This window comes from Harmonia axyridis, chromosome 4 (assembly GCF_914767665.1).
Source record: "Harmonia axyridis chromosome 4, icHarAxyr1.1, whole genome shotgun sequence".
Taxonomy (NCBI): domain Eukaryota; kingdom Metazoa; phylum Arthropoda; class Insecta; order Coleoptera; family Coccinellidae; genus Harmonia; species Harmonia axyridis.
In genome coordinates, this window is record NC_059504.1 from 5,438,782 (window position 1) to 5,448,547 (window position 9,766).

The window sequence follows — 9,766 nt, forward strand, 5'->3', positions numbered from 1 at the left end:
ATACCCATGAAGTAATGTTTTTAGACTGGTTTTAAATCAAAATTATCGTGAAATACGAGGTGACTCAAACATTATTCAAAATAAACAACATATCCGCCTTAAATTCACTGAAATTTTCTAATTCTGAGGAAAAACAAATGACAGTCTATCAAATTCTTTCAGATAAGATTAGTCCATCCAAATGACAAGCAAATTAAGCTGAATCAGTTTCATTGTTTCATAAGATAATCATTTAGCAAACATTCAAATTCTTTCTCATACTAATGCGAGAAAGTGACACTATTTGAAACAAAAACGTTACGTGAATGAGACTAATTGGGCACAGTTGTAGAAGAAATTTTAATTTACAAAATGATTGCATTTTTATGCGTATACTATATCATCCAACATGATTTTTGTTACCAGATGAAATAATTCTAGCTTGCTCGAGTGATTATATGACTTTCTCTAGGCAAGTAAGCATATCACAGATTTGTTTTTCCCTTCTCTAAAAGTTTTAATTATGTAAGCTTTGATGAATGGTACAATTTGAGATTTTGAGTGTTTTCTCGAAATCCGATATCTTGATTAGTTTAATTGACTCATTCAACACTTTTCAACAAATCATTTTCAGCATTTCCTGAAAAACAACTATTATCTATAGTAAATTTGAAAGAATTACTGTGATAGTGAATATTCTCGTAGAATATTCATGACGGATTCAATTTTCATTTCTCCTATAGTTATAAAATATATATATAATTTCTTTATGAAGAGCAGTAAAATTTTTATTGCATATTATTACCTCTAGCACATAATACAAATATAACAATTAGATTTTACTCTACTATAATATGTAAGTAAGTATATTGCTTATCTGTCTATCATTACACACAATTTATACTTTTCTGGCCCTTTGTGACTTTTATGCAAAATTGTTTATTTCAAAAACATAATAAATTATGTTGATATTTTTAAGAACAAAATATCATAATATTTCGTAATTCTTAGAATGAAAATATTATTTATGTTGTACTTTTCTCTAGAAGAATAAAGATAAATTTTCATGACTCAATGGAAAATCTCATCAATGAATCTCATTTCGTTATTCATATGATAACATATATGGGTTTACCAAACTTGCCATTGGTATATCTCCATTGCCATTTCATTTAAGAGAATAATGATATATTGAGAATAATAGTATGTTGAGGTTAATGCCTAAAGGTGAAATCATTGTTTACAATCAATTCAATTGAAAATTTTAACTATTCTTTCATATTCTGATATACCAATGACAAGTTTTTAAAACCAGCTTGTGTAGTATACAGCATTAATTTTCTGAGATCTATCTCAAATGTGGTGGCAACTGCTGTCTCCAAAATTCTTGCCTCGCTTCCAGATACTCCACAGTTTCTTCCACATTCCTCTTGATTGTATCATCATCCTCTTTAAATTTACACTTTATATCAGGGTTTCTCAGCAAATTGTCGAGGTAATCCTTATCAGCGCCCAACTCCCTCAACAATCTACTACTTTTCGATGATCTCGACCTGTTGACAGGAGTAACCCTCTTACTTGACATCGAATTCGATGTTCCAGTTCTATGAGTAGGAAGTTCAGAATTTTGTTTGGATTCTCTTCTAGGTCCAAACAGTGAAGGACCTCCGATAGCATTTTCAATTGCTTTCTGGGATTTGTGGACACCAAGTTTGAACTGTTCGTGATCCGGTCGAATGTGGAGACCTCTGTGGAAATACATCAGACTATATTCGAAGTTACCCAGATGATATAGAGATTCTGCTTTCTGGTAAATAGCTCTCAGGAAACTTTTGTCGAGATCCAGAGCCATTTCTGCGTCTTCTAAGGCTTTTGCTGGGTGACCAAGTAGGATGTAGCATTTGCTTCTTGCAACTAGGGCGTTCTTCTCAGTGGGGTTCAACTCAAGAGCCTGAAAATTGAATTCAATAAATAGTCAATAATTATTGAAAAGGCTATTGAAAAACTGAAACACATGTGACTCCAGAAATCGGATCTAATTGATCAATTTTTATCTTTAGGGAGTCATTACCTATATCAATTTCACCTATTTGATTGGGAAAGCAGAGTCTTGCGACATATTGTTAGAAATTTGGAAATAGGTGAATATATCACTTTTCGCACTGCAAGTGAAAATTTTCCACAGATATATCTAAATATAAGGAAAAGAATATGAGGCCATGCAGATAATTTTTCAATTCTGGAAAAAGTACTTCCTCGAGCGGGACTCGAACCCACAATCTCCTAATTTTTAGTCCAGTGCTCCACCAACTGAGCTACCGAGGATGTTGAAAGTAGCTCAGTTGTTGGAGCACTGTACTAAAAATTAGGAGATTGTGGGTTCGAGTCCCGCTCGAGGAAGTACTTTTTCCAGAATTGAAAAATTATCTGCAGAGCGTCATATTATTTTTCTTATATTAATTCACAGTCGCTGAAAACATTATATCATAGATATCTGAATTCGAAATTTGTATTCTGCTGGTGATATAAATACTAAAATCAAACATAATATTTTCTGAAATATTAGGATTCTCTCAAAATACGTATATATCAAATGAATTATAATTGAATTCATTTTCAGATATGTTATTAATTGTGAATCTATGAAGAGTAATTCTATTATCCACATGTTGAATGAAAATTATAGAATATAAATGAAAAAATGAAATTCTGCGAATTGAATTGAAAAGAAACGATAATTGGCTATTAGTCGAATTATTAAATTTTAGTGTGTGTCATTCAATTCATTAGTTTTTCCTTTGAAATAGAGTAGATGCTTAATTGGTGGAAATTGCTTTCACTGGAATAATATAATTCTACTCAAAATATGATTGCACCTGTTCCAGGGATTTTATATTATATTCTGATTTCAGAGCATTCGTTCGTCGAACATACAAGGGCATAGATATGGGGATGTTCTGGGGGTAATTATTGATTTGAAATAACAATTTCAAACTGAACACATCTTAAGAAGCGCAGGTGGCTGATTCAAAAATATTTAGAACTCCACAGTAAAAACTAAATATCCGGTGTTACCGAAAATATTCTTAATACGTTATGTTCAAACAAAAAGGTACCCTTATAAAAATAGATTCGTATTTCTGTTCTAACTAGATATATAACGGGTGTTTTTTTTCGAGGTATATAACTTTAAGTTGGCATTTCTGTTCAAGAAAGCGACCGATTTAACAGCTGTCGAGTGATTTATTCTCAGTTTAGTTTGGCAATTCATCATGAATAGACTCACGCCTGAACAACGCTTGCAAATAGTGCAATTTTGTTTCGAAAATAATGGTTCTGTGCGGAATACGTATCGCGCACTACGTCCATTTTATTTTGTTTAGCGATGAAGCGCACTTCTGGTTGAATGGCTACGTCAACAAACAAAACTACTGCATTTGGAGTGAAGCTAATTCTCAAGTGTATGTCGAAACACCGTTACATCCAAAAAAACTGACTGTTTGGTGCGCTTTATGGGCTGGTGGAATCATTGGTCCGTACTTCTTCAAAAACGATTATGGCCAGAACGTCACAGTCAATGGTGATCGGTATAGAGCCAAGATTACTAACTTTTTCATTCCTGAATTGAACAACCATGATGTCCAGAAGCTGTGGTTCCAACAAGACGGCGCAACATATCATACCTACAGCTCGTGCCACAATCGATTTATTGAAAGACAAGTTTGGTGACCGCCTAATTCCACGTTTTGGACCTGTGAATTGGCCTCCAGGATCTTGTGATTTAACACCGCCAGACTACTTTCTGTGGGGCTATGTAAAGTCATTGGTCTATGCGCTGCATTATCTGTATATGAGATATAATTATGTGATCAATAAATTACATCTCATATACATATTATGATATATAGTTATGTGGTCTCCTAGGGAGCAATTTGCGAATTCTCGCACACGACAGTGCCTTTCTAATGTTGAAAATAATAAGAAGACTCTTTTGCTAAAGTACCACCTAGAAAATCATTTATAATTCGAAACATAAGAATTTTGTTGTATTGTTACAATATTTAATTGTTGAGAAGACAAACATGGTTCAATTAGTTGCCCTCATAATTCATATAATCGTATCTTCCAAATACTGTTTTCATGGTTGATTTCTCCTTGATTCTGCATCCCTGAACTCTCCAAGAAATTTATACGTAAATCCTATAAAATGACGTCACGATCACGTAGTTACTGTCACGAAATTCATTGATTATGCGGTCAGGAAAGTAAGATCATGAACCATTACAATATCACCAAAACGTGTTATCGAAGAACTAGTTCGATCTTTACGTGATTGTGGGATCTAGTATAAAAAAAGATGGGATATAATCGCGAGTGAGTTTTAGGCACCCTGAGGCTCTCAGAGCCAGGATTGTATCATACCTAAATGCAGCATCCACAGTTATAATCAATTCTGTGATGACAGTGAATTTTTTCAGTTAACTTTATGTTTGGTTTTGGAGAAAATAATTAAAGAATAGAAGATTTGAGATTTTTCCTCTAAGACTTATAGTTCTTGGGATGCTTCAGTGAGCATCGAATTTGGGACACCTCTTGTACAGGGTGGGCAAATAAGCGAGGTAAGCGGCTATATCTCAGGATCCACTCATCGTAGAGACTTGAGGTAAAAAATTTTACCATTAAAGTGTACAAGAGAACACACTGGAAATTATTTTGAAGTTCATACCTCTACTGTTAGGGGGCGTAATAGCTACCGTCGAGTAGAGAAATGCAATTTACTCGAAAATGTTTCATATGAAGTTGAAAAAAAATATATCATCACTGTAATCCTTGGAAAATTCCCTATCTTTTTGAATTGTCACTTTCGATTTCACGACATCAAATAAGTGTAGGTGAAAGGGAGAAATTTGACTGATAGAAACGCCTGTAACTTCAGATTGGCTCAACATTTTTGAGCAAATTAGATCTCATCTGAGATATAATATCTTGTTGATTGAGAACAAAATATAGTCATGATAAATTTGTTTTTGCTGCTTTCGATAGGGGGCGCTAAGTCATAAGTTCATTGTTTTGTTCATTTTACTTCGAAATTTCAAATGTAATGATAAGATTTTCTTAACAGAAACAGTAATTCCATTAAATTCGCATGAAAACATCTGAAGGTCGCTAAGCGATAATTTCATGCGTTCTGAAGCTATGGCCGGAAGAAGATGCACTGCAAAAAATCAAATTGTGTTTCAAGTTCTGCCAGAAACAGGAATCCCATCAAATTTGTATGAAAAAACCAAAAGGTCGCAAAGCGATAGCTTCAGGCGTTCTGGAGTTATGGACGAAAAAAGATATTCTTCAACTGATGCACTGAAAAACTAAATTGTGTCTTCTTTCGGCCATAACTCTAGAACGCCTGAAGCTATCGCTTTGCGACCTTTTGGTTTTTTCATACAAATTTGATGGGATTTCTGTTTCTGGCAGAACTTAAAACACAATTTGATTTTTTGCAGTGCATCAGTTGAAGAATATCTTCTTTCGGCCATAACTTCAGAGCGCATGAAATTATCGCTTTGCGACCTTCAGTGCGAATTTAATGGAATTTCTGTTTCTGTTAAGAAAATCCTATCATTACATTTGAAATATCGGAGTAAAATGAACAAAACAATGAACTTCTGACTTAGCGCCCCCTATCGAAAGCAGCAAAAACAAATTTATCATCACCATATTTTGTCCTCAATCAACAAGATATTATCTCTCAGACGAGATCTAATTTGCTCAAAAATGTTGAGCCAATCTGAAGTTACAGGCGTTTCTATCAGTCAGATTTCTCCCTTTCACCTACCCTTATTTGATGTCGTAAAATCGAAAGTGACAATTCAAAAAGATAGAGAATTTTCCAAGGATTACAGTGATGATAATTTTTTTCAACTTCATATGAAACATTTTGTAGTAAAATTCATTTCTCTACTCGACGGTAGCTATTACGCCCCCTAGCGGTAGAGGTATGAACTTCAAAATAATTTCCAGTGTATTCTCTTGTACACTTTAGTCGTAAAAATTTTTACCGCAAGTCTCTACGATGAGTGGATCCTGAGATATAGCCGCTTACCTCGCTTATTTGCCCAGCCTCTACATTGCTGGTGAATATATTGACGAATAAGTTGAATTTTTAACAAAAATGTGTTTGTATTTATTTAGTGAAGAATAACTATTACATCACCTTTGAAATGAAGTCCAACGCAATTTTCAGATCACCCTTGCCCATTTCGTAGTTACCCCAAGCCAAAAAAGTACTTGGTTCTGCTTCTTCCGGTATTTGCAGTGCCTTCGAGCGATCCTGCTTCCTCTTCATCTTCAACGATTGCTTGATATCCCTAGATCCCATATTGACAGCAGCAGCTCTATCCTTATCGCAATAGAGCTCTTCTCTTTTGCACCCGTTAGCCCTTCTTCTTCTGCGCTTACCTTTCTTTTTCACCTCATCGTCCACCTGTGATTTTAACGTGTCAGCTTGCTGTTTTCTCGCCTTTTCCTCTTCGAGCTTCTCTAAGGCAGCTTCAGCTTTTTGCTTCTCCAATTGGTGTTCCAAACGGTTCTGTACATCGGGATTTTCGTTAGGTTCATCTACGTTGACTCTTACGAAACTTTGGAGCAGTTCAGCTTCTCTGCTGATGTTGAGGCGTTTGTCGACCATGGTTTTGACCTCATGTTGGACAGTAGCCTCGTTTTCACCCATTTTTTTCAGTAAATTATGCAAGTTTTGGTTAGTTTCCTAGAATCCACTTTTGTCAGTTTTTGACCTCTTTCTCATTGGAGAAGGTGGCTCAATATCATGATGGACAAAGTATTTTTTTCTTAAGTCAGTGTTCAATAAGAATTTTCGTAAATATAGGTGGGAAATCGTTCATTTTATCAGAAGAATTTCATAACTTATGAAGTTGTTGCATAGGACAACATAAAAAAAATGAAAGCAGAAATCCAACAACTGATTTAATTGTTTTCAATGCGCTGATATACAGAAATAAACATATCTTTATGTCTGACTGTACGATAGAGCGTCTGAGTCTAGTTTTGGTCTATGGAAAACATGGGAATTATGATAAGCGAAACAGAATTATCAGAAACTATCAGATAATGTGAAGAAAATTGTACTTATCGATCAAACAAACTCTGGGTTTCATGAATACCCGTTGATTTCAATTTGGAATCCATAGAACAACTAAAAGATATGAAATTGAACACAAAAACGATACTATTTTGAAAATCAACACAATCATGACTTCAAAGACCTGTGAAACAATTGGCCTTTACTAAATTATTAAATTTGGTCCGCAAACTCTTGAAAAATTGGGTTTATCATATTTCCTTGTATTTTTAAGCTGCAGCCAAATTGAAAATCACTAACAGAAGTCTGATTTGAAGGATATCTTGAAGTAAATAAAAAAATGAATCATTTTGAAAAGTATTTAGTGTGTAAACTTTCATGCCTGCTATGAAGTTGAAAAAAATAGTTATATTTCTGTTAATTTTGAAAATTGTGTGATTTTTTGCAATTTATATAGTTTCTCCGAGAAATTAAAGAATATGATTTATACTCAGAAAGTTCATCATGAAATTCATTTGCCTGTAATTGAAATTACTATAATATAATATTTTTTTCCATTAGAATGGCGTAATTCTTTTTCTTAATGAATTGAGGATTCAGAAACATTCATTTCATTCAAAATATGACTGAAGGGACAAAATAGCGAAAGATTCAGATAATTTAGATTCTTAGGTAAAATGATTTGTCGATATATATTTCAAATTTTGGTTTGACAGAAACTAATAGTAAAGATGTAGGTACATTCTCCTCTGAATATAAATGAACTGTCGAAATAAAAAAATCATATATAGGATGACCTATAAAAATCAATATTTTTGAAGACCTGTATACTTCCTGAATAGGCTTTATCACGGGAATCATATTGTTATGTATGTAATTCTCTTTAGTATTTTTTTTTTAAATACAAAATAAAATGAGCTTAGCTGATAATAATATGTATTGAGCCACCTGTCCTATTTTAGGCATTTCTTCTGAAAGTCTCCTCTACTGTTACTTCCATGAAGTGATCACGTGGAGGTATCAATTCTTTCCAGCGATCAGGTTCAAAAACATTAGCTCAGAAAGCTCGTGCAATATAAAAACAGTAATTTGCTGGCACATGTATGGCGTATTTAGCACTAAAGTAACACTTACGGCGTCGTAACCATGGCTACTCAAAAGGTGTGATCAATTTTCACCCTGAGTAACCGAAGAGAACGCTTTTACACCTAGGAGAAAATTACAAGCGACAATAGTGGCTGTATCCCTGGTTCCATTCCTATCGATAAAATATTCCTAGGCGTGGGAAGGGATATTTTTAGATGTGCCGAACTCAAAAAACTTGTATTGCTTTTTTGGGCCGTTTCCCTTTTTGATGGGAAAAGTTTTTGGGAAAACTTCCGAGTTGAGGGAACCTCCAAGATGATACATGTGAACAGCGGATTATCTTGATATAATCAGGCTGTTTTTCGTTTGAGAGTTAGGTATTTATTTATGATGATTGGCCTCTTATTGGGGATAATTTTCACAAGGACTTAGAAGCGTCAGCGAAGATATGGATGCTGGATTTTATCACTATCTTCATTGTTGATTGAATTTTAACACTTCTTATTTTACAAAACTACAATAAGAGACCAAAAAGTTTAGTAATAGACTACACTTTCTCTTAACATTTTTTCAAACTACCAGTGGTCCACGAAAAAATAAAAAAACGTAGGAAAAAGAGCGGACTCTCTTCCCAAAACCTATTAGGTACCCTGTAGATTTGCAATCGAAATTGGCATATCACGTGATGTGAACCCTAAATTGGAATATTTATACCAAATTTCAGTTGAATATCTTGTGTTTTGCAGATGGTTTGAGAAAAAACTTGGAGAGGATAAAACTTCAATACTCTATATCTCGAAGAAAATGTTTATAGGAATTTTTCTTGTTGAAATTAACCAAGGAATGTCTCATTTTCATTTGAAAAGGCATCTTAGTTTATATTTTTGGAGAATAATGGTAATATTTTTGACACTGTGAAGATCGAAATGCAAAAAAACCCTTTAGGATTTTATTTGAATTTTATTCTACGACGAAACACACACCAATCAATCATTTATAATGTCAGCTAAAACAACAAAAGATTTGCGATGATATTTTTCACATAAGTCGATACTGGCTTTATCAATGCAAATTCTTCACAAATATGCAAAACATGTGACGTGCCTATATCAGTTTCATTACTCTATGCTATCAATAATGCACGAAATATTCTCATTTGTTACCAAAAAAAAAATTGATCGAAGATTGAAACTGTGTGTCTCATGGAACCATTTCATTTAAATTCAATGAAGCGATACTGAACTTTGATTATTAGAATTCTAAGGTTCATTATTGGAATTATTAACCAAAATTGGTTATAATTTTAGGCAATATAAATACAGTGATGTTCAAATTATTCATTTCTGGTCTTTACGGAAGTGCAATAAACAGACGTCCTTATAATTCCGTGTAGTTTACTGTTTATATACTACTGTATATTTACAGGGTGTTGCCTAGAAAAGAGGGCAAAGAGAAAAATCTACTTTTTTATTGTTACCTCATTGCTTGAATACTACGTAGTTAGGGATTAACAGCTTGACCTGATTTTCAAGCTATATCAAGCTCAAGTCAAGTAGTAGTTTTTCAATCTTAAGTCAAGTCAAATATTTATTTATCAAGTGCTTC

At 33.7% G+C, this 9,766-nt stretch overlaps 1 protein-coding gene and 1 non-coding gene across 2 annotated transcripts; both read right to left on the bottom strand.

Annotated features, from left to right (window-relative positions):
• Positions 1 to 859: 859 nt before the first annotated feature.
• On the bottom strand, positions 860 to 6,702 carry LOC123678755 (outer dynein arm-docking complex subunit 4-like). Its single transcript, XM_045615944.1, has 2 exons — positions 6,191 to 6,702; positions 860 to 1,930 (listed from the first exon to the last, which is right to left on the bottom strand). The coding sequence occupies exons 1-2, from the start codon at positions 6,662 to 6,664 to the stop codon at positions 1,328 to 1,330; spliced, it is 1,077 nt and encodes a 358-aa protein (XP_045471900.1). The 5' UTR covers positions 6,665 to 6,702; the 3' UTR covers positions 860 to 1,327.
• Trnaf-aaa lies at positions 2,232 to 2,304 on the bottom strand. The gene has a single exon. It is a non-coding gene; the product is annotated as a tRNA-Phe (tRNA).
• Positions 6,703 to 9,766: the final 3,064 nt, after the last annotated feature.

Excerpts from the sequence above, each read along its gene's own strand:
- LOC123678755 (XM_045615944.1), bottom strand. The coding sequence starts at position 6,664 with ATGGTCGACAAACGCCTCAACATCAGCAGAGAAGCTGAACTGCTCCAA. Across the intron at positions 1,931-6,190 it reads CGTTGGACTTCATTTCAAAG|GCTCTTGAGTTGAACCCCAC; the intron begins GTGATGTAATAG and ends TTCAATTTTCAG.